Source organism: Mesoplodon bidens (genome assembly GCF_964165515.1).
Source record: "Mesoplodon bidens genome assembly, chromosome: 18".
Lineage (NCBI taxonomy): Eukaryota > Metazoa > Chordata > Mammalia > Artiodactyla > Ziphiidae > Mesoplodon > Mesoplodon bidens.
The window spans coordinates 53,342,381-53,369,707 of NC_138175.1; the positions used below are offsets into that span (position 1 = coordinate 53,342,381).

Below are 27,327 nucleotides of genomic sequence, written 5' to 3' on the forward strand. Positions count from 1 at the left end.
TAGGGGTATAGGCACAGAAGTGTCAGAAGGGAAATAGAGACAGAGGAAGACCTGCCAGACCCCTTCGGATCTTTCCAGGGCTGACTGTACCCTTTTCCCACCAATTTTCATCCTGATGTGAAGGGTCCTGCAGGACTCAGCCGCCACCCACCTCTTCAGCCCTGAATTCTGCCACAGCACCAACACCCACCTTTTATTCCAGGAACCCTGACCTCACAAGTTTCCCCAGGTGGCAGCGCCCTTCACACCTTCAAGCCTTTGCATGTTCTTCTCCCTCTACAAGGACGCTGTCTTCCAAGAGCTTCCTCTGACCAGCTCCTCTTCACCCTTTGAGTCCTGGCAAAAATATTTTCTCTGACCTCCCTGCCCCATTCCCCTGCAGCTTCTGGTCACTTTCTAGGAGTCATGCCCCTCCTATTCCTTGTACCATTGCCATGAACATACCTATCACCCTGCCTTGGGACTCTCTTTGCAAATGTCTGAGCTTCACCAGAGCAGAGATTGAGGTTCTTTGATTTTTCAACCCTGAGGGCACAGGCTGTAGACATATTAATCTGATTTAAAACCCTACTCCAGGGGCTTCCTTGGTGGCGCAGTGGTTGAGAGTCTGCCTGCCGATGCAGGGGACGCGGGTTCGTGCCCCGGTTCGGGAAGATCCCACATGCCGCGGAGCGGCTGGGCCCGTGAGCCATGGCCGCTGAGCCTGCGCGTCCGGAGCCTGTGCTCCGCAACGGGAGAGGCCACAGCAGTGAGAGGCCCGCGTACCGCCAAAAAAAAAAACAAAAACCCTACTCCAACACCTCCTGCCTGTGTGGCACTGAGCAGGTCGCTCCCCTTCTCTGATCTTTAATTAATTCATCTGGAAAGTAAGGAGGACAAATTCTACGTGATTGGTTTGGAAGACATCAAAGCTTCCCTGTGCCTCATGGTAACGAGCATTTGTTCCCTTCCCTTTTTATCTTGGATCTTCAGTGTTCACCAGAGTTTACACACTTCGAGGCACTAGAATTGTCGATCAGCAGCTAATAATGGTGATTAATGTTTATCATGACATGTCATATGCCAGGTCCAGTTCATGGACCTTCTCAGTGAACTCTCTCAGCCACACTGGGCTGTAGGTACAGATAAGGAAACTGACCTGACAACAAGCCAGGGGAAGTCACTAGTTCTAGGTCCTGTAACACGTAGCTAATCCACTGTACATTCCCACCTGTAGTGGGCACTGCTGGCAGCCTGCCCAGGTCCCCTCAGATTCCTCTTACCAGTTCTGTGCACCCAACACCCAGCTTCTGTGTGCTTTATGCATTAACCATGGCTTTTTATTTCTGTATTTCTGGTGCTTTGACATCTGGGGCCTTGCTGACATTGGAGGGACTGCCCCTCCCAGGGCTAGCCAATTTCTAGAGGTAATAAAGGACTGACATGTAAGTATGCCTTTCATATGCAAAGCAACCAACCCAGAGCCCATACCCCCAACCACTTCCTTTATGGCATTCTATACTTCAGGCCACTATTCATCAGCCTAATCACCCCAGGGCCAAGTTCCAGGCAACTGGGGACAACGCTTATTTATACCCCAGAGCCTGCTGAAATTATTCAAACTAGACAATCCTAAGCTTACTCTGCTTCATCTGTTCCTTCCCAAGGAAACCACAGTAAAGACTCTTGTCCAAGTTTCTCCTCTTCCCCTCTAACTCCTGACTGACCCTGGTGCCCTGCATAGCTTGGCATGCCCCCTTCCTTTGGGATCTGTGAAAATAACAAACTATCTTTTCAGTGGCAATTGTCTACCGATCTATTGGCCTTACCATACCTGAATGATAATAAACCTATATTTTAAAACAGTTTGCTGCTAAGGGCTTACCCTGCAACCTTGTTCCCAGGACTGCCCTTGAGCTTGAGGTGCCTGGAGTTTATATCCTGCCCCCTTCTTGTGACCTGTGGCCCATGACTGCCTAGAGGGATGTAGTGGCAGGTCTCCAAAGACAGTGCCCCATAACCATGCCCCCTGATATTCATACATTTGTGTAGTCTTCTCCCATATTCAGCCTGGGCTACCTTGACTTGCACTAACCAATAAAATGTGGTGGAAGTGACGTTGTGCCAGTTCCAAGCTTAGTCTTTAAGAGACTGGAAGTTTTTGCTTCCTCCCCTAGGAATGCTCACTTTGGGGGGCCCTGAGCTACCATGTGAGGGGTCCAGCTACCTGTTGGAGAAAGGAACCACATGGAGAGGGAGAGCACTGAGACCACACCCAGAATGAGAGAAGTCCAGATATCCCACAGCCCAGTAGGGTCAAGCCTACTAGCCATCCCTGCCAAGGTGCCAGATGCACCTGAGTGTGCCATCTTGGATGTTCCAGTCCAGTTGGGCCCTAAGATGACTGCAGCTTTAGTTGACATTATATGGTGCCTCACTGAGCCCAGTCAATCCATGGAATTGTGAACAATCACAGACAGTAATTAAGACTCTAAATTTTGGGGTGGTTTGTTATTCAGCAGTAATAAACCCAAACAGGGATCTCCCTTTGCCTCAAAGGCCCAGGTCCCTTTGCCTCAAGGTGGGAAAGACTCTACCACTTAATTTATCCTGCAGAGCTCCCCATGGGATCAGGCTGATGTTGGGACTTCACCTGAAATCACATTCTAGCTAGTCTTCTTCCCCATCGCTGTCCTGTTTCATCTATTCCTTCATTGGTTTCTCCTAGGAGCATTTCTTTCCTAAGTCATGGATACACAAATCTTGTCTCAGACTCTGCTTCCGAGAGAATCTGACCTCAGATGTGACACATCTGATTTTTCTCATCTCCAATCAGAAGCCAAGGGTCTGGCAGACTATTCTTTCTCCCTACTCTTCCCTGTCCCTCTCCTGCAACCAAAAAACACAGACCACCTTCCAGACTCCCCAGCAACAGGCATCCATCTAGTCAGTGGGATGGGGGGATGAAAGGGGGAACAAAAACATCCATGAGGTCTCTGAGGGAAGCAGCAAGCAGCTTGTTTTGCCCTGGTCAGCAGCAAATGAAACCTCTTTGCCCCCAACCACACAACCATGGAGGGGATCATATGGAGGTCAGGCAGAAGCCAGGAGGTTGGCATGTCAGCAGCAGTGCAGGGGCCAGCTGGGCATGAGCGTTGTCTCTGATTTTGTGTCTGTGGTGGGAGGGATTCTGCTGGTTGTTCCAACCCCTCCCTCAGGGAGTCTATCTCTGTGGCCTCTCCATCCCCACCAGTTCACAGTCCCTGGAAACCCCACAATCCATCACCATGGATCCTCCAGCAGGTCCCACAGCCTGGTGCCACTGGAATCAGATAAGTCAGCAGAGAAAATGCTGGGGGCTGGGGGGCCACAGCCCAGTGGGGGACCCCCACTCAGAGCCTCCAGCCAATCCAAGGAGTCGGTGGGGCCCCTGGGAGAGGGAGACGGGGAGTTCGTGGGGGATGGGAGCGAGGAAGAGAAGACAGATGAGAGGCCTTCAGAGTCCGGGGAGGGGGACAGCAAGTCGAAGGAGCCGGGGAAGTCCAGGGGGATGGGGGGCAGCATGTCTGTAGGGGGAGGAATGAAGTGTGAGCTTAGGAAGGCAGGGATCCGGACCCCAGCACCCTATTCGTCTTTTCCAGGAGTCTAGGTCCCCAGCGCACTCCTCCGTAGGACTCAGGAGTCCAGACACCAACCTATTCCTCCCGCGAACCCAGAAGCCCAGAACCTCGGCCCCCTTTCCCCGCAAATCTAGGACTTCGGCTCTTACCCTCAGGCTCCACCTGATCCTCCAGGATGTCATTGATGCCCCGGTTCGGAAGCAACTGTGGACGGGCAGAACTGGCGTGAACCTGGGACTCCAGCCTGATCCTGACTGAGACCCTAGGCCCGCTCCCTCTCACCTGCGCTCTGCGGATCGCTTCCTGCAGCTCCTCCTCCAGTGTCAGGGCTGTCGAGGCTGCTGCTGAAGAAGGGATCGGCACTGGAGCTGGAGCTGGAGCTGGAGCCTGAGCCGTCGATGCAGCCGGAGCCGGAGCAGGAGCCGGAGCCGTCACAAGGGTTTCCGCGGCACGTGGAGGGGGCAGCGAGTGAGATGTTGGACTCGGCTTCAACTAGAACGGCGAAAAGGGCGAGTTCCTATAAGCCGTGCCCACTGGGAGCAACACCAACCACTCGCTACCTGTGGCTCCACCTCCTGGTCCCGGCCCGGGCCTTCACTCATCCATGCCTCCCTTCGGCCTCGCCCCCTATTCTTTCATTGGCTTCCCTTCCCTTAAGATCCTCCCCCTTTGCTCTTAACCGCGCCCCACACACTTTATTGGCTATTCTTTTCTCGACTTCCCGCCCCGTCCCGCTTTGTCTTCTCCTCATTGGTCCACGCGCGTAGTCCCGCTCTCACCGAGCCCGGCCTCCCAGCGGCTCCCAAAGCCTTGCGCCTGAAGCGAGGCCAGGGAGCACCCGCCGGACCGTCCTCGCGCCGCGGCTTCGGCCGCTCGCGGGGCGGGGCGCCGCCGCGCATGCGCTCCAGGAGCATCGACTTGGTCCCAGACACTGGCAGGCCCCGCAGGCGCAGCTGCTGCCGGAGCTCTGAGACCTAGGGAGGGAGGCGGAGAGAAGCCGTGCTAGGCGGGCTCCGGGGCGCAGGTGGCGGGCGCGGGGGGGGGGGGTCGGAGCTGGACATTTGGAAACCGAGAGAGGAGGGACTGGGGACCCTAGGTCCTGGATCTCCAATGGAGCAGAGGCTGCAAGGTTAGACTTCTCGGTCCCCGCTGAGAGAGAGGGCCAGCCTGGGAAGCTACTCCCCAAACTCACCGTCAGCTCCTCCAGTTTGAGAGTCTGAAGTTCCAACTTGTGTGGAGAGGGCGAGGGGCTGGGGACTCCTGGTGGGGAGGGAGTGAGGGGACTGAGCTTCATCCTGGCGAGAGTTGTGAGGGGAAAACAGGTTAGAAGGAGCAGAGAGAAAAGGCATTCTGGAGTCCTCAAAGACAGGGGCTCCTGAAGATGCAGGGAAGCAAGGGACCTGAAGCTCCGAGAGAACAGAGGAGGCTAATTCGGGTGCCTGAGAGAAGAGGGACCGCGGCAGGGGGCGGGGGTGGGGAGGAGGTGGCTCAGGCTCTCGGGGATGAGGTCAGGATTTCTGGGAACTGAAGGGAGAGGGGCCGGGGATTTGGACTCTTGTCCTGGGGGAGAAGGGAGCTGGGGGCCTGAACTTCCCAGAGAACAAAAACAGGGTCATACCTAGGAGGTGGCTGCTGTGAGTTTGTCCATTCCCATGGAGGTGGTCCAGGGGGACCCAAGGCCGACCCTTCAGCCTGGGGGTCTGCCCTGGACCCTTGTCTCGGCTCTGGGGGCATGTACTGGTGGTATGTCAAGTTCTTCTTGGGCTTGGGCTCCCTCCAATGTTGGGAGATCTTGGGAGACTCCTGAAAAAGCAGGTATGATGTCAACCGCTTCTGCTCCATTCCCACTTTCCTGCCCCAGAGCCCCGTGAAAAGTACGGGGTCGGCTTGTCCCCATCAGAGAGGTGCAAAATGGGCAGCAGTAAGGAGGACCAAGGCTAGACTCTCAGGGGGACTTTCTCTTCACTCTGGTCGAGACTCACCTTCTTCAGGGACCGCCAAGGGTAGTGTTTTGGCTCAGGGAGAAGGACCCCAGGGCTGAAGAGGAAAGGCGCTGGGCTCGAGGGTGAGGCTGGGGCCGGAGCCAGAGCCGGGTCTGCGGCTGAGATCCATGGATCTGGATCCAAGAATGGAGAGGCAGCAAAGGACCCTGAGAGGGCTGCAGGCAGCAAGCCAGGCAGGGAGAAACAAGGCCGCATGGGAAGGAGGACCCTGGAGGCCCCAGCCCCCGGGTGCAAGAGGACAGAGCCAGGGAGTGAAACCCAAGTGGCAGGAGCTGGTTGTCTGGACTCCTGGATCTAAGGGCAGAAGTGCTAGGGACCCAGACTTTTACATTCTCAAGAAAGGCAGGAATCTCATCCTCAGTCACCAAGGGGTGTGGTAGCTGAGGATCACAGATTCCTGGGGTTTTGCTGGGACAGGGGTGGGACCAGCACTCCTGGTTCTTGGGGAGAGAGAGAAGCTGAAATCCACATCCTGAGATTTGTATGTGTGCCAAGTGTGGGGTGTGGGATGCCTGTCTTCTCCAAACAAACAGGATCTGGATTCATGCATTTCATTGGAGTGGGAAAAGCCCAAGAGCAGGAAGAAAAGCTCCTAGGGGTGGGGCAGCCAGGGATCTTTACTCCTGGGTCCTGGGGAAGGGCAGGATGGGATTGCAATGTACCCTGGGGCATAGGGACTGAGGCTGGGGAACCGAAGCAAGATGTGTGGCAGCTGCACTCCAGGGTGCCCTAAGGGAGTGGGGCCGCCATCCCCTCCCTTTCAGGGCCCACACTTACTCGTGTCCTGATAGCGTCTGTGGATCCGAAGCTGGAGGACTGTGGAGGGAGGTGGGAGGAGAAAGGCGGGAAGGGAGTGTCCAAGAGCCTGGCCTGGCAGGCGAGTGTGAGCTGCAGTTGTTGGCGGGACACGTGTGCCCAGCCCCCTTACACACCCCGTGCAGGCGGGTGGGCGGGCAGCCTGCTCCCTTCCCGGGCCTCCTGCTTGTTCCCTGCCAGCACAGCGCCGAAGGCCAGAGCCATTCTAGGGCCAGGAGCCAGACAGTGGTGCAGGCAGGAGGCAGCCCTGCCCCCAACTCCTCCACCTGCCCCCTTCGTCAGCCGATGCCCACCCCATCCTCCGCCCAATCACCATCTTAGCGTTTGTACCTCGCCCCTTTCATCCCCGCACCCCGTTTTGCACACGCCCACTCCCTTCTGCACTACCTCTGGGCCTCCCCTCAGTCGCCCCCTTCGCACACCCACCTTCAAACACGCATTTCCCTGGGCTCTATTTTTGCATCTACAGCACTTTTGTGCACTGGTACCCTTTGCCACTCTTCATCCTAGGTTCACTGTCTCGGCACACACCCAGCCACGTTAATGCATTCAGAATTTGGCCCCCAGTTGTGGAGCAAGGATCTCTCTTTGCACATTTCTTTGTACACGTGCACTCTTTTGCACACTCCTTGCTCTTTGGTTACTGGTGTCTTCGCACCCACCCAACCACAGAAGCAGACTCATTTGCACACTCAGGTACGCTCTGTCTACTCAGGACTTTACCCCCAGGTGTACCCACTTGCACACTTTTCACCTGCGCTGGGACCTGAAATGTAACCTTTGACGCTTTCAAGGCCTGAGAGCTCATTGTCCCCTTGCCCACAGTTCCACACTGGGCGCTCCTCCGATTTGCACAGGTGTCAATTTAAGCCCCTGTTCCTTGGCAGTACCTGGTCCTCTGTACGCCCACCCCTAGCCGCCCATTCCCCACTATTCACGTGAGCATTGCACCAGCCATTTGCACCCTCACTGTCAACCACAACTCCACCCCTTTGCTGGGGCCTCCTTTACATAAATAATCTCTTGCACAGAAAACACATGCCTTTGGCATGTGTCACCACCCCCCCCCATGTCACCCCGCCGTGCGGACTCCCAGACTTATATTCCCAGCATTGGGAGGGTCCCTTCCCTACGTGTACAGAGAGAAGACTCTCACCAGATCGGAACTTGGAGCGAATGATTTGGGAGCGCTGGGAGGAAGCCGCCAGGGTCATTGCCAAGGCTGGGATGGGGACCTGGACTGGCGGGGACAGCAGGGCCCCCACAGGAGGCAGGGTCAGAGTGGAGGTCAGGAGGCGTCCCTTGCATGTGAACGCAGCAGGGAAAGGGCCTGAGGAACTTAGAGATGGGAGCGGCCTTGGGCCATAACTTCTGGATCCTGGGGGAGGAGGGGGCTGGGAGCCCAGACTCCTGGGTGTGAGGGAGGACGCATTTAGGGCTCTGTCCTGAGATGCGTGGGAGGCCACAGTGCTCCTGAGGTCTGGGGGAGGAAGGGCCTCAGATCTGGGACTCCTGAGTCCTAAGAAGGAGGGCACTGGTGGCCTGGACCCCGGGTCTATGAAAGGAGAGGGAGGAAAAGGGGGTGAAGGGAAGGAACTCAATACTCTTAAGGGGCCTAGAATCCAACAGCCTTGATCAAGAGGGTAAAGGGGACCCGATAGGTCCCTGGGGAATGGAAGGGTCTCTGCCACCTGCATTTGAGAAGGGCGTGGGTGGGTGTCAGCCGCCACGGTCTGTGGGGAAGGGACTAGGATCAGAGAGGTGACAGAAGAGTTAAGGCGGATTCCCCTCCCACCCCCCACCCCAGGGGCTTCTCACCAGGTGGGCTCGGCTCAGCTGTGCTCTGGAGCGGGTTGAGTCCCGCAGTCAAGGCCGGAGGCGGCAGGTTCCGCCCTACCAGCCTGGGACCGCTTCGTACCCCCCTTTGGGGGCGTGTCGGGAGCGATGGAGAGGGGCGGGGGGAGACAGGAGCCCCTCCTGGCATCCTGAGAAGGGGCGGGAGCACGGACTGGGAGGGCCTGGGGCGGGGCGGAAGTCGGGGTTCCCGGCTCGCTCCTCCTCCACGTCCTGGGGCTGCGGGGTCGAAAGGGGCAGCGGCGGGCGGACTGACAGAAGCAGGTGCCAGGAGAGGGGCTCAGGGTGAGCAGCAGCGGCAGGTGGTCGTGCCCCGTCCCTATAGGCAGGTGCCACCTGTCGCTTACTTTTTCCCTGACGCAGCAGCCAGAGTCGGATTCGGGGGAGGGAAAAGTTCAAACTGGAGCCCCGAACTCCTGGGTCTGAGGGAGGAGGGGGCTGGAGACCTGAATTCCTGCGTTTGAAGAAAAAGAGGCAGAGGCTTGGACTCCTGGGCCCGAGGGAGGAGTGGGTTGCGGGCCCATACTTTCGGGTGTGAGGGAAGAGGGATTCCAGAACAGGTACAAGAAACGTTGAGATCCGTCAGTGTGCCCGACAGGCAGAAAGGTCCAGAAGGGGCTTGGGAACCCAGACTCCTGGGTCTGAGGGAGGAGGCTGGAGTATGGGCTATGGGAGGTCGAAGGGAGCGCTGGCTATTTCCCACTGGCAGGACTGAGGGCCTGATCTTTGGCAGAACAAGTTTAGGGCTCTGTCCTGAGATGTGTGGGAGGCCACAGTGCTCCTGGATTGGATTACATGCAAGAGGGCAAGCTGAGGCCATGGCTATAAATATCACGGAGGATTCGGCAGGAGCCCAATGCTCCAGGCAAGGGCCCTGATGCCTTATTCCACAGAATATCATCACTACCGCTCCCGAGTCTTAACAATAGAGGCATTGCCAATACCACAGATACCTTTATTGTTCCTGGCACTCGAATTCCCAAACCCATCTTCCCACGGTCCCATCTACTACCCCAAAACTCAAACTCCCAGCATTCCACGCGGGGAAAAACTACAACTCCCAGAAAGCTCTGCGCTCAGACAGGCTCCAGCCTCTAGAGGATAGAAGCCGATGAAATTTCAAGGTTCGCGCGCTCGCTTGCTATTGGTTTTCAAGAAGAAGTGGCCACGGGAGGTCCGTGGCGGTGATTGGCCGGCAGTTCCTGCTGCTCAAGATCCCAGAGGAGGCGGCGGAGCCTGCGCAGTTCACGGTGCAGGGCGTCGTCCGTCACAGGACCGGTGAGGCTGAGGCGCGAGCTGCCCAAGGGCAGGATGAGGGGAGGATGGGAGGAGAAGCTTTCGAAGATGTCCCCTATGAGACCAAATAAGTTGGAGTTAAATTCTGAAAATGGGCGTGAGGCAGCAGTGTCGGGGATAGCCGAGACTGCGTCACGCCCGAAGGAAGGAAAAAAAACCCCGGCAACTCCTGGAGCAGGGTCCCCTCAAACGCGACTCTTGGGAGTCCCCAAGCATCATGGGAGCTGTAGTTCAGACTATGAAAGGCCACCGTTGCCTGGGAAACGGGCGATGCAGTTGGGTTCTTGGGTCCATTAGGGAGGAAGGACTGGGAACTTCGTTGTACAGATTCCTTAGAGTGGAGGGGCCTGGAACTCGGCCTCCTAGGTGAGGAGGAAAGAGGGAAAGAGGGGGAAAGAGGCTGGGGACCTGAACCGCTGTGAAGAAAATAAGGAGCTGGGGGCTTGAACTCCTGTATCCTGGGGGAGAATCCTGTATCCTGGGATCCAGCACTTAGATCCCGGGGCAGGAGAGGGCTAGGGGTCCAGTATCTTGGACCAGGAGGAAGGAGCTGGGGCTATGGATTCCTGGGTCCTGAGGACAGAAGAAAGCTGACAGCCGCAATGCCTCTGTTCCTATTTCTCCTCACCTGTGTCCACAGCATCTCGCTCTGCAGGGGGAGGATCCCAGGCAGGTGGAGGCCCGCGGCCAGGACCCAGCTGGTAGTGGCTGAGCAGATGGTGGAGCTGAGCAGGGGTCAGTGTGGGGTGGTCAGTTCGTAGGCTGCTCCATGAAGCCTGGTGGGAAGATGAGGTGAAAAATCTACGATCATTATGGGGCAGCTGAGAAATCCTAAGTGGAAGGCCCTCCATAGAAGAGGGCATGGATGTAGTGGGTAGGCAGTGATGTCTGTGCAATGTCTTCCAGGTACTGTGAGACATAGTTGTCACCAAAGTGACAGTGGGAAAGGGCGTACTCTCAGCTTTAAAAAAGAAAAATGTGATTTTCTTCGGAATACATGAGGAGGTAGGAGTAGGCAGGGGTGGAGAAGAAACAAAATTGACCATTCGTTTATGTTACTGTGTGCATAGGTGTTCATTATTCTACTGTGGCTACTTTTTGTAACTGTTTGAAAATTTCTGTACCTAACCTAGATCTAGGCAACAGAATCATCACTGTGGTTAAAACAAGAGACTCAACCCAGATTGCCTGGGTTCAGAAGTCCCAGGCTACTCATTACCTTCTTGCAAACCCTGTGCCTCAGTTTCCTCACCTGTAAATTGGGGGAGAACAGGAACTACCTAACAGCGTTGTTAGGACGATTTAATATGGCAAGATTGTAAAGTACACAGAACTCTGGTGCTTATTAAATGCTCTGTAAAAGTTTGATAAATAAAAGGAAATAAATGAAATCAAGTGACTTAGCCTGCCTGATTCTCAGTTTCTTTGTCTGAACAAAATTGTCAATTAATAACCTACTTCACGAGGCTTAGTCAGCATTCAGTGAGAAGGGCTAAACACAGTATCTAGCATGTAGTTTACGTTCAATGAATGTTTTTTTTTTTTTTTTTTTTTTTTTTTGCAGTGTGCGGGCCTCTCACTGTTGTGGCCTCTCCCGTTGCAGAGCACAGGCTCCGGCGTGCAGCCTCAGCAGCCATGGCTCACGGGCCCAGCTGCTCTGCGGCATGTGGGATCTTCCCAGACCGGGGCACGAACCTTTGTCGCCTGCATTGGCAGGCGGACTCCCAACCACTGCGCCACCAGGGAAGCCCTCAATGAATGTTTTAAACGTCACATTCCTTGGTCCCATACCAGACTTCCTGAATCAGCATGTCTGAGGGAGGGGACCCTGGAAACTATTATTAATAAGTCCAACTGGGATTCAGATGCCGCCAGACTTGGACATTTATGTGGCTGGCTTCCTTCTAGCTGCTGATGCATCACCCGTGGTGTCTGAACTGGGACTGGGGATAACATGGAGTCCAAGGGGAGATGCAAGGGTAAGCTGAATACAGAAGATGGATGAGTGGGATTGGGGACTCAGAGGTCAGGGGTCAGGAGTCACCTTGAGCAGGGAGGTGCGAGGCACACAGAGCAGGTTCACAGCTATGGAGAGCTTCCGGAAGAACTCAGTGGCAATGTCACCCAGCCCAGCCCCCTGCAGCCAGTCCAGGACAAGGTCCAGGTTGGTTCGGATTTGGACAGCTCGGGACCATTGATAGAAAGGTCGGCCTTGACCTGTGGGGGAAGGGTGTGAGAAGCAATGGGTGCACGGACTCTGCCCTCCTGCCTCCCAGACCTTTCCTGTTCTTCAGCTTGGGATCTGGAGCTTGCTCTCCAGAGTCCCCAGAGATGAGGCCTGAGCCTCTGATGTGTCTTAACTGATGCAGGTCTCAGTGGCTCCTGTCTCTGCTTCCCGGCCCCTTTCCAGACTAACCCTCACCTCGTTCCATCAGCGAGTTGAGAAGGGATGCATTGGAGAAGAAGAACAAGTAGCCGAAAGTCTGAGACACAAGGTCCGGGTGCAGCTCACACTGGCTGGTCAGTTCCAGGGCTGCTTGAAACACACCCAGGGTAGGTCTCAACCCTGGAGGCATGGCCCCCAGCTCGGCTCCAGGCCCCGGCAGCTCTGCCCCAGCTGTGAAAGGGTTACTATCCAGGAGAGCAGGCAGCGTTGAATACAGAGTCTGAGGAGACACAGAGACGCAAACAAGGGATCGGACTACAACTCCCTGGAAGCTTCAGGGTAGTAGAGCATGAAGGTACTGGGGAGCTCCACCAAAGGCTTCTGGGAATTGTAGTCCATTCTACCTTCAACACCCTAAAGGTCTCCATGAGCAAAATCCTACTTTCCAGATAGGTTCCTAGCATTCACCAGGCCTGGGATACCTCAAGTTTAAGAAAGGCTTTCCAGAAGTGTCTTGGGTATTTTAAGACCACCTCTGATGTAGTTCTCAGAGACAGCTCAAGGAGGACAAAGGACATTGAAAAAAGAGGCTCCCTTCAATCAAAGAATTATTTATCCAGAATTCCCAAAGGAAAGGAAAAGAATGGAGAGTCAGGAAGTGGGAGTGGGGTGGCAGTTAGCCAGTGGAAAGTGAGATCAGGCCAAGGACAGGAAATGAGGTCAGAGCCAAAGAAGAAATAAAACCACACTTGGCAGGCATGTACAGGAAGTGAAGCCTGGGAGGAAAGGGCTTCACAAATCAAGGCTGCTCAAGGAACACAGAGACAACCTGTCCCAAAATATCCCCTTTCATTCTACAGATAAGGAATGAGGCCCAACGTAAGACAGAAACCCTGAGAATTCCAAGAAGCAATATTAAGTTCAAGAGTGGGGGCGGTGGGACTTCCCTGGTGGCACAGTGGATAAGACTCCATGCTCCCAATGCAGGGGGCCTGGGTTCAATCCCTGGTCAGGGAACTAGATCCCACATGAGTGCTGCAACTAAGAGTTCGCATGCCAAAACTAAGGAGCCCACCTGCCGCAACTAAGGCCCAGCACAACCAAATAAATAAATATAAAAAAAAAAGAGTGGTGGCAGGGGACTGGGGTAGGAAGCAGGCCCTACAGGATGGGCACTACAGGGAGAAAAGGTTTGTGGCTCAGTAAAGGGAATGAATTCAAAGCTATAGGAAGTGAGGTCAGCAAACACAGAAAGTGAGGCCTGAATAAAGAGGTTTAATTTAAATGACAGTGCCTAGTATTATTTGATCTATATCTATCTATCTAGCTAGCTAGCTATCTAACTTATCAGTGACTTAAGAGTGGACTTAGAAAACAGGAGCTTGAGAAAGTGGTAACAATGATATAACCAGGCAGTGAAGTCAGCCTATCAGGAGGGGATAGTTGCGGAGACAGGAAGAGAAGTCAGGAAGGCAGGAAGTGATGTAAGCTCAAACAGGAAGTGGTACCAGAACAGCAAAGTGTGAGGTGGGGGAGGGGCTGGGACATGGGAAGTGATGTCAGAGAAGCAGGAAATGTTGCTAGGTCAAATAAGAAGTGACACCAGAGCAATGTGATGTAGTTCAAACAGGAAGTGATGCTATGCCAAACAGGAAGCAGGGGTCAAGGCCAACCTTGGTGAGGTAGTAGACAGACTGCTGGAAGGTACACATGATGACCTCATCCAGGAGGGCCATAGCTTCGTCACACAATTCCAAGTCATTGCAGAGCTGTGGGTCTGAGGACAGGCATAGGAGTGAGAGGGAGAACCAGAGGCTGCCAGGCAGAAGCCCAGGTCCCCAGGTGCAAGGAACGGCAGGAGGCTTGGACAAGCATGGGCCTGGGTTAGAGCTCACCCTCCTGGTCGGCCTCCTTCTCCATCTCTAGCACCTTCTCCTGCACAAAGCTCAGCAGCTCCGTGGTGTTGGCCATCCATAGCATGAGTGGCCGCAACTCCACAGACACAGCCTCAGGGGTCAAGGGCACCTCAGGAACCCCCTCAGGGTGGCTGGGAAAAGGGGAAGGGACTTGTAATCCTTGCCCAATCCCCCCCAAATATGTCCAAGCCCCGAGATCTGGGTCTAACTGGGGTCAGAGTCCAACCCTCATTTCACAACTAGAAAATGTGAGTCCCAAAGAAGCTTGCACTAAAACATGCATGGAAATGTGAACATAGAACTGGCTGCGAATCCTGAGCCCTACATCACTCTACACCCTTCTCCCCAGAGTTTCTCTTACTTTTCTGGCTGACGGTCTCCAATTTCCTTAATCTTTTCCTGTGGAACAGTAAGATCAGAATTAAGGTGAGGTGGACGAGGAAGAGAGGCCTACGAGTTAATGCCCTGAGTTTTCCTTTTTGACAAGAGACTCTCCCCAATTTTCAAATGGACTCTGATCCTCAAGCTTCAGAAGAGTCAATCCTCTTCTTACAGTTTAACACACACACACACCTATGATTAAGAGTGGTCTGTCTCCCTTTAGGTCTACTTCTGCTCAAATGGAGTTTCCCCCTATTCAAAAAAAACCCTCCTAAACCTTTCCTCTAACTAGGCCCCAGCTCAATAGGATGGAACTTTCCCCGCCTCTCCCCCCAACTCTGAATGGCTTCTCCCTGGCAGATCCATCTGCTGGTCCAGTGGGTTTGTTCTCACTCGCCTCCAAGAATGGTCTCGCCCACTACGGCTCCAACCTTCAGGGATCTCTTCCCCTACCCCATCTCCCAGGATGGTTTCTTCCAATATCCCCCGGCTGCAAAGATAGGTACTACTGTACTGTCTTCTCTTTAAGCACTGTGGATTAATCCACAACTCCCAGCATCCCTTGGGGCCCCTTGCTTAATAGCCCAAGCTCCCTCCTGAGGTAGCCTGGGAGATGTAGTTTTGTCCTGCCCAACTACGGAACTAAGGTTGGAGGTGGCTAGAGGAGGCTCGGGAAAGGACCGGGGGCGCAGATGGGACTGAACGCAGGTTGGCAGTGCTCACCCAGACAGCCTCCTTGATGAGACGGGCCAGGCGGCCCAGCAGGCGAGGCAGGTGGCCCAGCTCCAGCTCCCGAGCTGAGTGCTGCACACACAGCGCCAGCAGCGTGGCGGGCCCCAGGGGCGGCAGGTCCCCGGCGCCGGCGGCCGCGGCACGCACGATCTCACCCAGCAGCGCCTCTTCCTCGCGCGGCCGAAAGCGCAGCACGGGCTCGCGGCCGTCCAGGTAGGCCGCCAGTGCCTCACCACGCTCCTGCAGGCCACGGCCACACAGGCGGCAAGAGAAAGCCCAGCCGGGGCCCGGCGGTGTGGCCCCGGGGCGTGCGGGCAGCCACGGAGGCCTCGCCGGCCCCGCACCCCCAGCGCGGGGGTCCTTGTACATGAACAGGAAGTGCTCACCAAGCCCCAGCAGGTCGCCCGGATGTAGCTCGGTCTCCCGCAGCAGGAGGCACCCATTGTGCGTGACCGGGGCTCCCCGGGATGGGCGCACCATCGCGGGGGGCTCAGGGCCTGCGCGCACTGTGCAGTGACGCGGCAGGATGTCCGGGGCGTTGAGAAAGGTGTCTACATACGGGGCTGGGGACCCACCGCGGGCCGAGGAGTTCCCACCCCGGCCGAACACGTGCTGCTCCCGAGTCATCACATACACCACGAAGTCCTGGAGGGAAAGTGAAGATGCACTAAAGGACACCACTCCACGAGGACTGGATGCTTCTGAGGAAATCCCTTACCCACGATTGACTAGATCCCTTGAATGAGAACTTCCAAGGAGATCTCCTGGGATCCCAAAGGACTCACCAATTACCTCCGACCTCCCATGAGTGGACTCTTCAAAGGCACTTCCTATGGTGAACTGTCCCATAACATCCATCCTGAAGACTGGATATGAGGAAACCCCTTTCTTGACATGGGCTCTACCATTTCCCTCCCTCAAAGAATGGATGCTTCCCGGGAGATCTTTTTCCAATGGATTCTCCCTCCTCTTCTTTCCATCTTCTCACCTCCTCTGAATGGACTCCTTCAAGGCAATCCCTTCCTACAGTGGATTCTCCCATAACATCCAGCCCAAAGAATGGGTGCTTCCAAGGACACCACATCTCCATTACTAAAATGGACTGTCCCACTACCCTCACCCTCTTAAGAATGGACCTTTCCAAGGAAACCTTCTTTCTCCTAGGAACTCTCCCATTTCCCTACCCCAGTCCCCACTTGACCAGCATTCCACCTCTGTGATGGAGGCTTTCAAAGACATTTCCCCTTCCAATAATAGTTTCTCTCAATATTCCCAAAGCAAGGATACCTTTAAAGAGACTTCCCCTTTGAACAAAGTTTTCTTCCATTATCTCTACCCCATGAATGTACACTTCCAAGGAGACCCACTTTCTATAATGGACTCTCATTTTTTCCCACCCCATGAATTTACTTCCAAGGAGCTGTAATTCTACAATGGACTCACCTATTCCCCCCACTCCCAGGATGGAGGATTCCAAAGACACTCTCCCTCCCATCAATGGATGCTCTCAATATTCCCATCCCCAAAAAGGACATCTCCAAGGAGATCTCCATACAGTGGCACTTCTAGTAACCCCATCTTATAAATAGATGTTTTCAAGGAGACCCTCTTATAATGGAGTGTCCCATTTCATCCACCAGATGAAGAGGTGCATTCCAGAAGACCCCTTCCTAAAAATGACTCTCCCATCTGCATCCTATAAAAATGGAAGCACTTTGTCTGACCCCCTTCCTAAAGTAGGCACTTCTGTTCCCCATTCATGTCTGAGAAAACAGTCATCCTGATATCCATAAATCCCCTCCCTACACTGAACTCTCTCCCACTACCTCCACCCCATGAATGCACATTTCTAAATTTCCTTACTACAATGTATTGGTTCATTTGCCTCTTGAGAAATATGGATCTTTCCATATTTCTGATCGCCTTCTGAAGGTAGAATCTCCTATTTTTCATCCCTGTCTGGAGGAATGGAATGATCCATAATACCCCAACCCCCTTTTTACAATGGGCTCTCCTGTTCCTTAACCCAAGAAGGGATTCTTCCACTGCACCTCACATGAACTCTCACATTACACACACCCATGAATAGATGAATGCAGACAAATTCCCCTCTACAAGAGATTAAACTCTTACTCCCATTCCCAAGGAATGGACACTTTCAATGAAGCCTCTTACAAAGAAATTTCTCATGAATCCCATCTGAAAGAATGGATGTTTCCAATGTTTTCCTCTCTTCCCATAATGCACTTTCTTATATTCCCAGAATAGATCCTTCCAATTTGACCAACCTTTCCAAAATAGAGCTTCCTATTCACCAAACCTGTCTGGAGGAATGGGCTGTTATAATATATACAAAGCCCTTCCTACAATGAACTTGCCCTGTCCTGTTGCCCCAACAAGGAAGAATGAATTCCTCCAATGCAAGTTCTTTGAATAGTTTTAACCTCTCACCCATATACACATCCAAGTGACCTAACCCAGTTGGATCCCTCGCTGAGAGTAAAAATGGAACAGTTCAGTAAACTCCACCACCTTCCAGAGTGGGCTTTCCCACTGATTCCAGTTGTACCTGTTGAGCTTGGCTGTACCACTGTAACCCAAACGTGGACAAAACCATAAGAATGATTCTCCTAATTACCACACACACACACACACACGAATATTTCCAATAATACATTACATTTCTTTAATGAAATAACTTACCATTGGCCCCCAACCACTAATCCTTTCTTTCTCTTGTTCCCCAACACTCAAACAAGTTCTCCTATTGCCACTCATATATGTAAAATAGAAGTATCACTACCACCTGTCCCCATCAACAATGCTCACAATCGTTCCAAAGTAAACCATCAACTTTAAAAAATGATTTAGGGACTTCCCTGGTGGTCCAGTGGTAAAGAATCTGCCTTCCAATGCAGGGGACTCGGGTTCGATCCCTGGTCGGGGAACTAAGACCCCACATGCCGCGGGGCAACTAAGCCCGCGTGCTGCAAAGTACGGAGCTTGTGCGACACAACTAGAGAGAAGCCCTTGCACTGCAACAAAGAGTCCGCACCCACAACAAAAGATCCCACATGCCACAAAGACCCAAGGCCGCCAAAAATAAAAATTAATTAATTAATTAATTAATTTTAAAAAAATGATTCAATCCACTCCTCCTAAGACAACATAGGCTTACCCCGAACAAGATTCTAGGCATCAATCAAATTATCTCCCTCCCCAGAAGATACTCTTCCATTACTCTCCCCCAAGAAAGAGAGGCCTCCAAGAAGATCTTTTTAAAATAGGCTCTCCCAGGAGTTACCTGGTGGACTAGTGGTTAGAATTCCGGGCTTTCACTGCTGTGGCCCGGGTTCAGTCCCTGGTTGGGGAACTGAGATCCCACAAGTCGCGCAGCGTGGGAAAATAAAATAAAATATAAGATAAAGTGGGCTCTCCCATTCTCCCTGGAGGAAGACACTGCTTTCTCCCAACTTTGAAAGAAATGAATCATCGCCTACTTGCCCCTCCAGTGAAATCCTTCTCCGACATCTATCTCCACCACTCCCATTCTCTTCTCTGATATTATCTCCTACTCTGGAACCTGGCTGGGACCATACCTTCCAACATACCTGAGACTAACGCGACCCACGGGGTTCTGGGAGTTGTAGTTTTGCCGTCCATTCAACCGAAGGGTGGGGCATAGGTCTCTTTCGTTAGGACAGGTTGCGCTTACCTGGGCGTCCTGGTAGCCCTGTAGCAGCAGGAAGTAGGGGCGGTTGCTGGGGGCCTGGATGAGGCACTGGGTCAATTGATCGAAGTCGCCGGGGTCTACAGGTCCGATCTGGGCATCGGCTGCCCCTGGGGCCATGCTAAGTGCCTGCTGCCTGCGCTCCTGCTGCCGCCGCCTCCGACCCTGCAGACTGAGCTCCGATACGCTGCGCCGCAAGGACAGGTTTTCCGAGCGCTCCTTGCCCCCGGACCCAGCCGAGGGCCCTGACCCCGACCCCGGGCCAGGACTCGCCAACGCCGCCCCACCTGACGCCGCGCGGGAGCGGTTCTTCTGTGGCCGCCACGAGGGGGCGCCCGTGCCTGCCGAGAGAGATGGAGAAAGATGAGACGGAGACTGGAAAGAGCTAGAGTTTCTAAAGAGACAATTGGCTGCAAAGAGGTGAGGCTGCTTCCCACATTTAGGTTTTTGCATATGCTGTTCCCTGTGCCTGGAACATACTTCCTGCTTGACTCCTACCCATCTTGTAATTTCAGCTCATAAATTTATTCATTCTTTCAGTTAATATTTTTTGAGCCCCTACTATGTGCCAGGCACTGTTCTAGGCACTAAAACTGTTCACGAAGAACCGAGAGGATACTGCCCCAAGGAAAGGAGAAACCACCTCCTCTTGAAAACACCCTTCCCTGACATTCCAGGTCGAAGCAGAGAAGGGCACCACTGGCACTCCGAACTTTGTCACACACAGCCCTGGCATCTAGTAGGTGCCCAGTGGAAATGAGCTGAATGAGTGAACTGATGTTTTTCTCACTGGGCTGTGAAATCTAGAAGGGCGGGAACTTGTCAATGTCCCCACTGTATTCCCCCAGGGCCCTAAATAATGTGTGGCGCACAGAAGGTGTTCAGTAAATGCTTTTTGGGAAAAAAAAGAAAAGAAAAGAAAAGAAAAAAAGACGATGATGGTTATAATTGCCATTCTTTATTTAGCAACTACTATGTGCCAAGCCCTGTGCTAAAACCCTTTATATGCATTATATCATTGAATCTTCGCCTAGGATTTTGCTGTGTTTAACCAGCGAAGAAAGCCCATGAGTGTAACTGCTACACCACTCTATCTCCCAAAGGGAGACTCGGGAACAGAAAAGCTGTGAGAAGGCTCCCTGAGCAGACACTATCTTTGTGAGCCCAGCCCCACCCCTGGCAGACTGTGCACCCCCTCTTTGTTATTTCATCACAGGCGCACCTCCTGTTCCAGGCCGGGCCTTCTCAAATACTAGGCCCCCAAGTAGCCTGGTCGTTGGCCAATACAAATACCGCTTCATTTCCCGTGCACCACCCTCAAGCCCCCACTCAGGCTTTGCAGCCAACCCAGCCTATGGTCACCTGGTCCAAGGCCCACCCTTCTGAAGCTCCGCCCTTTCTTAGGCCCTGATCTAATAGCCCATTTCCTCACCCTTCTAGCTTCCATCCACATAGGCCCTGCCCCTCACGAGCCAATTCAACCTACTACTTAGAGGCCATCTGCCATCAGGACCAACCACTCATCTGCCCCGCGCAATATCTCTGCCTTCCTATTACTCCATTCCGCGGCCCCGCCCCAGCATCGCAGGCCCCGCCCATCAACTGCACCTATCCCAAGGGCAGAGTCCTCGGGCCTAGGCCATCTGGCTGACCTAGGTCCTGCCCCACCTCCGCCTTCCCCTAGACCCAGTGCTATAGGTCCCGCGCAGTCCCCGTCCCGCGGACCCCTCCCCCGGCGCCCTCCATCCTGTTCCAACAGTCCCCCAGGCCCCGCCCACCCTGGCTCCGCCCCAAGTCCCACCCATCCCTCCGCAGGCCCCCGCCCCCAGAATCCGGCTTCCCCACCCCACCCACCCCCAGCTCACCGTCGCCGTCTGCCGCTCCGAAGGCTTCCTGCTCCAGGCGGCGCGCCTCCTCGCGGCCGCGCAGCTCGAAACGCCGCGCCCAGCCGGGCCGCGCCCGCCACAGCTCCTGCACCAGCAGTGGGCGCTCCGAGTCGCCCAGAACTCGCAGGTGCTCCGCCCGCCACTCGCCGCTGCCCATGGCGCCCGCCGCGGGCCGGCCCAGCGCGTCGCACAGCGCGAAGGCGTCCACGCAGCTGCTCTCGCCGGGGCCGCTGCCGGGGCTGCCGGCCAGACCGTAGCGCTCAAGCGCCTCGGCCACCAGCTCGCGCGCCGTGGAGCGCGCCGTGGCCAGCACGCTCTTGTAGTTGGCGCCCGAAGCCAACCCGGCGCCGAAGATCTTGAGGACCCCCGGGGGCGCCGTGGCGCGGGCGGCCAGTGGCGGCTCGGGGGCCACGCCCGCCGCCAGCTCCGGCAGCTTCTTCTCGCTGGCCCAGCGCTGCGCGGCCCCCGGAGTGCCGGGGGCTCCCGCGCCACCGGACCCCGTGGTCCCCGAGCCCCGAAAGAGCTGAGAGATGCGCTTGGCGCGGCTCCCTGAGGCTCCCCCGGCCGCCTTGACCGCGCCCACTCGCCGCAGCTCCACGTGCGGCGGCGGCGGGGGCAGTGGCTCGCTGCTGCGGCTCCCCGTGTCCGAAGACGAAGACCTGGGAGCCCACCGGCGAGCAGAGACACGGGAGAGAGAACCAGAAAGACATGCAGAGACGGGGGTAGGGGTTAGAAAAAGAGAGAGGTGGGCAGAGACCCACAGTGGGGGGGGCAGGGAGGAACAGAGACCCAGAAAAGGAGGGACAGACACCCAGAGATAGTGGGGGACAAACACCCACAGAAGGACGAGAGAAGCGGGGTGTATAGAGATGGGGGGTGGCGTGCGCAGAGGCCAGAGGCAAAGAGAGAGCGAGGGAGAGAAAATAAATAAATAAAGGCGAGTCCCACAGAAGGAAATTCCAAGAGGTGAGCAGAGAGAGGAGGAAGGTGGACCAAACCGCTACTCCTTCAGTGTCCCTATCCCCGTGTCCACCGGCCTAAGCCCATCTCCAGGCCCAGCACTTCCCTCACCGGACCCTATATCACTGGGGCCCACTGTCCCCTACCGCCTGCCATCTCACTTGCCCATTCAGGACAGGAACTGGAGCCAACTCTTTCCGGTTCCCTGGCATTACCCAGTGCAGGGACTGGGTCATAAACAGGGACAGATGGGAGGCAGGTGGGGCAGGGGGCAGGAGCCGTGAGGAGGTGGGCACTCACTTGACAGAGACAGCGCTGGGCCAGCGTCGACCCAGCTTGGCCAGCTGCTTCCTGGGAGAATTGATCCACAGGCCCACCGGGAGATGGAGCTTCCCAAAACGGGGGCTTCCGCCCTCCTTCCGCTCACCAGATAGCATGGCCCTAAGGGAGGGTGGATATAAGCCCCAGCTCCTGAGGCCTTGAGAGGTAGGGATGGGTTGAAGCGGGGGACCTGGACTCCTGAGTCAGAGGGAGGAGGGGTCTGGGACCCAGACTCCAGGATCTGGGTGGAGGAGGAGGGGATGGGAGCCCGGATTGCTGGTTGCTGGGATGGGGGGGTGGCTGGGGACTGACTCCTGGGTCTGAGGGAGGAGGGTGCTGGACTCCTGGGTCCCCAGCTCTTACCCTGCTTCGGGTCCCGGCAGCACCCGGGGGCCCTGGCTCCGCTTGCCCTGGTTGGTTCCTGACCCCGCTGCTCTTGTTCAGCCTTTGCCTCTGCCCCAGCTCCCAGCACTGGGTGGGGGACAGGAAAAGGCAAGAGGAAACCGGCAGGAAGAGCGGGGAGGGGGCGTCCTGTGAGGGGACTGGGCCTGGGGGAGGAGACCTGGGGAAGGCTGGCCCGGCCCCACTCCTTGATTCTGGAATTACATCGCAGCCAGTTGGCCCCTTCCAGGACCCACAGGACCAGGTTCCCAGCCCCTCCTCCCTCAGGCAGAAGACCATCCCCAGGCTTCCCTAGGGGGACCAAAAGTTAGAATCAGGCCGGAGGAGTGAGTCAGATACTTAGACAACCAGATAAATATTTATTTTCTCCTTGATTCTTTGGCCTTTTCTTCTGAAACCCCAGAGTCCTGAGCAGCTCCACTGCCAGTGCTGAACCAGAAGGACTTTATGAAATCGATCACTTTCCCAGACCGAGAGAAAAGTATCCTTGTTGGGGTACAAATAGCAGAAACAGGTTAGGTCCTAATGAGGGAGGAACACCCCTCACGGCCTCCCTATGTTTGGTCTTATTCTAGCAATTATCCAAGCTTCGCCCTCCCAGGTAAGCCCCGCTGCCAGAGGAAGTCCAGCTCTCAGCGTTCCTTGGCTGGAGACCCCCTTCTGTATTAGGTAGTTGGAAGCCCCCGCCCCTCGCTCCAAACCCTGCCTTCTTCAGTGGGTGGCTCACGAGGTGGCAACGCTGGCTATCAGCACGACAAAGAGCCAGATCAGCAGCCCGACCAGGCGGCTTCTCAGCACTTTCTCTGGCTTCGGAGACTGTGACTGGAGGGTTGTGGCCGTCTGGGGGCGATCCAAATTCACCTCACCTGGGGCCACCTCATCCTTGGTTTCAGTGTTTGGTGACGGTATCTCCTCCACGATTCTTTTGGGCAATACTGATAGAACAGGGGTAGGGAGTAGTCCTGGGAGGGCGCAAAGGTCCCGCCAAGGCCAAGGCAAGCTCTCCCCACAGTAACTTGCCCCAGGACCCAGGTCCTCCGGGTCATAATCACGCCTCCAACTGCGTGAAGCCCAAACACACCCACAAGGGAGCCCTGGCCCAGTGGCCAGAAGCCACACTCAGGACAGGAAGCCATACCCTCGTGGCCTGAAACCACACCCCGACGGGAAGTTATGCCCCATAAGCCACGCCCCTGAAGCCGCCCCCCCCCACACACACATACACCAGGACCCTGAATCCCACTTCTCTCAACTCCCCAGCACTGACCTGTGACATGAAAATACATGATCGTGGCTGGACTGGATTGCACGGAGCCCAGCTCGCAGCGGTACATGCCTGCATCCTTTGGACGCACCATGGTCTTGGTCAGGGTGGGCTCCTTCCCCTTGGACATCAAGGTCTCAGAATTGTTCCCCCAAACCTAGACCCAAGCTCAAAGTGTCACAGAGGCCTGGGGAATTCAGGGGTTGGGGAGTACAGGGGTGAGAAAATCATGGGGCTTCAGTGGGGAGATGGGAGTCCAGGGTGTACTGGTCAGGGCATGGGGTCCCAGGGGATCAGAAGAAGACAAACTTGGTAGGTCATGGGTCATGGGCATTATGGGTGCAGGCCTGTGGAGACAGGGGCCAGGGGGCTCATGCAAGCCTGATGGAGTTCAAGGGTAAAGGGAGTTGGAGGGCCCCACCCTGTAAAAGCTGTAGTCAGTCAGGCCTTGAGAGATTTTATGCCAGTTGAGCTCACAGTCCAGGATCATATCTTCCATTTGATGGACCTTGACTTTGCGCTCTGGGGATAGGGGGTTACTGTGGGATGCTCTTTCACGGTTCTGGGCCCTCTCCCAACCCCCTTCCACTTGGTCTCGCCCCGCCTTTTCTTGTTGGCTGTCTCCAGTCTCCGACCTCTTTAGACTCTAGATGTCTCCTCTGGCTCCGCCCCTCTTGCGCCAACCCCTCCGGCTGGGCCCAGCTCTCTCACCTCCGCAAATCGAGGACTTTCGACAAGAGTGAACCTGCTTCTGGCAGGTACTGCACCAGATCAGAGGCTGCAACATCAAACCTGAAGGAGCAGGATCGAGGCTGTGTTCTCCCACTAAGAGGCGGGGCTAAGAGGAGAGGGCAGGGCCAAGGGCTGGGGCGGGCTCAAGAGCCGAATCCTGAGGAGGTCAGCCTGCGGGGCTGGGCTAGCACACAGCCCTGTAGGAAGCCGGTCTAACCAAGCTCAGTAAAGAGTGCAAAAAGTATATGCCCGCTTCCCAAGAAGTCCGAGGTGCAAAAGGAATACGGGAGACCCAGGAACCTCTCCACGCGGAGAATGTAAAAACACACAGACCCAAAAGACGGAGGCTGGGTATTCACGGGGCAGGGATGAGGGATAGAGGACCAGTTCCCATAATCCGGACTCACCACATTTGTTGGGACAAAAAGCTGCCTCGGTAGAAAGAATTAAAAAAAAAAAATCAGATTTCTGTGTTAAAGGGGATGAGAGAGGGGGTGAAGGAACAGGCTAGGGCTGGGGCTCTTGAGTTCCAGGAAGGAAAGACTTGGGTGTCTGGACCCCTGGGTCTGAGGGAGGAAGGGGTTGGGAGAGCTGATGGATGGGTCTCAGAGAAGCAGAAGGCTGGGGTCAGGGACTCTTGGACTGTGAAAAGAGAAGGCTGAGATGCCGGACTCCCATCTTCTCTCACCCTCTTTTTGAAACTGAGCAGCGTAGCTGGCAAAGTTATCCTTTGCCAGGTGCAACATCCAGAACAGCTCCTTCACGAAGAGCTCACCTGGGAAGAAGCAGGATGACGCAGAGTAGTCCCCACCCCCACCCTCCTGCTCCTCCCAGATGTGAGGTACAGGAAGTTGACCTCTGTCTGCAGAGCCTGGCTTTTGGGTCTTCTCAGGGAAAGACAATAAAATTTAATGACCACTTAACATAATGCTGGCCACTGGGCTAAGCAACAACTGGGATGAAGGCTCTGTTATGGTTTCCATTTTAGAGGTGACAAAGCGCTCAACACCACACAGCTAGGAAACCGGCAGAGCCAGAATTTGAACCTAGGCAGTCTGGTTCCAGAGTCCAGTACCTGACCACCAGACCAGGTGTCACCAGCAATCACTTCCCTGAGAGTTTCTGGAAGCCCTCTCCTGCCCCCTCTGTGCATTTACCTTTTACATCACTGTCCATGATGCGTTTCAGATCCTTCAGCAAACTCCAAGCTGCCTTCTCCAGGGTGGCCTCATCTGTGGGGGGAGATAAACCCCAGATTCCAAGCATTGCTGTCTCGTTGGCTCACCTAGTCTTAGAAACTACAACACCCATGGGGCCAATGGGCAAGGATTGGCCTGGTAAAGGGATTAACCCACGCCGTTGCCTTCTGGGAGTTGTAGTCTTATTTATTACATATCGAATAAAATTGCAGGATAAAAAGGTAGGGAGAACAGTATTTGCCAGCCCTTGGGGAACCCCAGAATCTGCATCCCAGCCTTCTCCATTCCCGAACCCAGGAGACTGTACCCCCAGCCCTTTCTCCCCAGCACCTCCCAGCAATCCTAGCCCCAGACCCCTCCTTTCCCAGGACCCAGGAGTCGCACTCCGCCCTCACCGACGACCCCCATATAGGAATCCTCGTCAATCGGCAGGTCCTTGAAAGCTTCCACTGTCTGCTTTACCCTTTTCATCACGGTTTTGTGATGCCTGGCCTCCAGGTGGCCAGGCAGGTAATCCGTCTCCAAGGAGTTTAGCGCCTCCACGACCTTTGGATCACACATCACACAGCCCCGGGCAGGAAGCAGGCAGCCGGCCAGAGCCGCCACCAGGAGGGGAAGCTGCCACGGCCCCATTGCGGCCAGAGCGCGCAGTTCGCGCCGAACTGCGGGAAGGCTCCTCTTACGCCAAACCGAGAAGGTGAACGCTAAACGGAGAGAAACCCTTCCCCGAGACTAATGGAGCCCCAATTTGCAGGGCGCACACTTCTCATTAGAAAACCGAGGAGTCCCGAAGCACTCTCAACAGCCGCAGCCCGACCTTGACTCCTGACTGTTGTACCTTCCAACACTAGGGTTCGCTGAAGAGTCCAGGTTCTGAGGGCTTTCAGAGAGGACGAACACAGCCCTGTAGGAAGCCGGTCTAACTCTTTTCCACTCTTTTCCCCACGACTAAAATTAAGGATTTTGGCGGAGGGGGGTGGTGAGGGTGAGGTTGGTTGCGTGGTATAGACAGTTTTTAACTGGGGGTCACAGCCACGGTTCGCCCCTTACTAATAGGAGCTCCCAAGCCTCTGCCTTCCGGCTACCCACGCGGGACCCCAAATTCCCAAGAGATATTCCCTGAGGTTTCCTTGGCCTCGCCCAGAAGCCCAGCTCTTATCTGATTGGACCGCAACAAAGGGAGGCCCCGCCCATAGCTCCATGATGTCACAGCCCCCTTTTCAGACTAGAACCTTCCCAGCGTCTACCGAAGGGGACTTATCCTGTGGGCTCTGGTTTCCAAGCTAAGGAAGGGGCTTCTAGCCTTCAATCTCCGCCTCTCTCTGGGCCCCAGGACCCAGGCTTTTGGCTAGCTGACCACGGCCCTCGGGAAACACTGTCCTCTAGCCACGAAAACGTGGGAAGTGGTCCTTTCTAGCCCTAGGACTACGACTCCCAGAAGGCCCTGGGGTCTCTCCATAGCAGATTACTGCAGACAACCCCATAGCTTTATGGGAAATGTAGTTCAAGAATTATAATATTGGGACTTCACTGGCGGTCCATCGGTTAAGACTCTGCGCTTCCACTGCAGGGGACTCGAGTTTGATCCCTGGTGGGGGAACTAAGATCCCGCATGCCAAGCAGCGCGGCCAAAAATTGTTTTTTAAAAAAATTATAATCTTTGCTCACTCCCCGATCCACCCCTCCACCTTCTTTCTCCAGCCTCGGGCTGGATGCTGAGGTCCCAGGGGAAAGAGAGGTCTGGAGGGCAGTGCTGAGAGTCCGGGAAAGGAATTGGGTCTCTGAGACCATAACTCACACAAGTGCAGTAACAAGGGGGCAGGAACAGTATCCCAAGACATGAGAAGTGA

General features: G+C 55.1%; 3 protein-coding genes across 14 annotated transcripts; all 3 read right to left on the reverse strand.

The window, feature by feature from the left end:
- Positions 1–2,976: 2,976 nt before the first annotated feature.
- Positions 2,977–8,319, reverse strand: MAMSTR (MEF2 activating motif and SAP domain containing transcriptional regulator). Of its 9 annotated transcripts, none has more exons than XM_081217308.1 (10): positions 8,237–8,319; positions 7,575–7,658; positions 6,380–6,418; positions 5,582–5,757; positions 5,218–5,402; positions 4,792–4,894; positions 4,379–4,573; positions 3,882–4,091; positions 3,749–3,803; positions 2,977–3,545 (listed from the first exon to the last, which is right to left on the reverse strand). In XM_081217308.1, the coding sequence occupies exons 2-10, from the start codon at positions 7,630–7,632 to the stop codon at positions 3,262–3,264; spliced, it is 1,305 nt and encodes a 434-aa protein (XP_081073434.1). In that variant the 5' UTR covers positions 7,633–7,658; positions 8,237–8,319; the 3' UTR covers positions 2,977–3,261. The 9 variants fall into 9 exon arrangements, with proteins under 9 accessions (XP_081073434.1, XP_081073433.1, XP_081073430.1 ...); XM_081217307.1 differs by having other exon boundaries at positions 5,582–5,715; positions 6,380–6,472; XM_081217304.1 differs by having other exon boundaries at positions 6,380–6,472.
- Positions 8,320–9,210: 891 nt separating this feature from the next.
- Positions 9,211–22,354, reverse strand: RASIP1 (Ras interacting protein 1). Its single transcript, XM_081216930.1, has 12 exons — positions 22,244–22,354; positions 21,860–22,000; positions 20,579–21,258; positions 18,699–19,054; positions 14,975–15,628; positions 14,232–14,269; positions 13,850–14,001; positions 13,628–13,731; positions 11,991–12,234; positions 11,613–11,785; positions 10,197–10,344; positions 9,211–9,623 (listed from the first exon to the last, which is right to left on the reverse strand). The coding sequence occupies exons 2-12, from the start codon at positions 21,994–21,996 to the stop codon at positions 9,424–9,426; spliced, it is 2,886 nt and encodes a 961-aa protein (XP_081073056.1). The 5' UTR covers positions 21,997–22,000; positions 22,244–22,354; the 3' UTR covers positions 9,211–9,423.
- Positions 22,355–22,634: 280 nt separating this feature from the next.
- On the reverse strand, positions 22,635–26,570 carry IZUMO1 (izumo sperm-oocyte fusion 1). Of its 4 annotated transcripts, XM_081216931.1 has the most exons (9): positions 25,873–26,570; positions 25,436–25,510; positions 24,967–25,053; positions 24,686–24,706; positions 24,258–24,338; positions 23,968–24,068; positions 23,550–23,703; positions 23,010–23,217; positions 22,635–22,768 (listed from the first exon to the last, which is right to left on the reverse strand). In XM_081216931.1, the coding sequence occupies exons 1-9, from the start codon at positions 26,108–26,110 to the stop codon at positions 22,642–22,644; spliced, it is 1,092 nt and encodes a 363-aa protein (XP_081073057.1). In that variant the 5' UTR covers positions 26,111–26,570; the 3' UTR covers positions 22,635–22,641. The 4 variants fall into 4 exon arrangements, with proteins under 4 accessions (XP_081073057.1, XP_081073059.1, XP_081073058.1 ...); XM_081216933.1 differs by lacking the exon at positions 24,967–25,053; XM_081216932.1 differs by lacking the exon at positions 24,686–24,706.
- Positions 26,571–27,327: the final 757 nt, after the last annotated feature.

What these genes read in the sequence shown, in the direction of transcription:
- MAMSTR (XM_081217306.1), bottom strand. Translation starts at nt 8,115, where the DNA reads ATGCAGGTGGCAGAGACCCTTCCATTCCCCAGGGACCTATCGGGTCCC. An exon ending in TCGCTCCAAGTTCCGATCTG is followed by an intron (nt 6,419 to 7,574) that starts GTGAGAGTCTTC and finishes CTCCCTCCACAG; the next exon opens with TCCTCCAGCTTCGGATCCAC. An exon ending in CTTGGCGGTCCCTGAAGAAG is followed by an intron (nt 5,403 to 5,581) that starts GTGAGTCTCGAC and finishes CTGCTTTTTCAG; the next exon opens with GAGTCTCCCAAGATCTCCCA.
- RASIP1 (XM_081216930.1), bottom strand. Translation starts at nt 21,996, where the DNA reads ATGCTATCTGGTGAGCGGAAGGAGGGCGGAAGCCCCCGTTTTGGGAAG. An exon ending in CCCAGCGCTGTCTCTGTCAA is followed by an intron (nt 21,259 to 21,859) that starts GTGAGTGCCCAC and finishes GTGGGCTCCCAG; the next exon opens with GTCTTCGTCTTCGGACACGG. An exon ending in CAACTCGCTGATGGAACGAG is followed by an intron (nt 11,786 to 11,990) that starts GTGAGGGTTAGT and finishes CTTCCCCCACAG; the next exon opens with GTCAAGGCCGACCTTTCTAT.
- IZUMO1 (XM_081216931.1), bottom strand. Translation starts at nt 26,110, where the DNA reads ATGGGGCCGTGGCAGCTTCCCCTCCTGGTGGCGGCTCTGGCCGGCTGC. An exon ending in TTCCTATATGGGGGTCGTCG is followed by an intron (nt 25,511 to 25,872) that starts GTGAGGGCGGAG and finishes CTCCCCCCACAG; the next exon opens with ATGAGGCCACCCTGGAGAAG. An exon ending in CATGGACAGTGATGTAAAAG is followed by an intron (nt 25,054 to 25,435) that starts GTAAATGCACAG and finishes GCTTCTTCCCAG; the next exon opens with GTGAGCTCTTCGTGAAGGAG.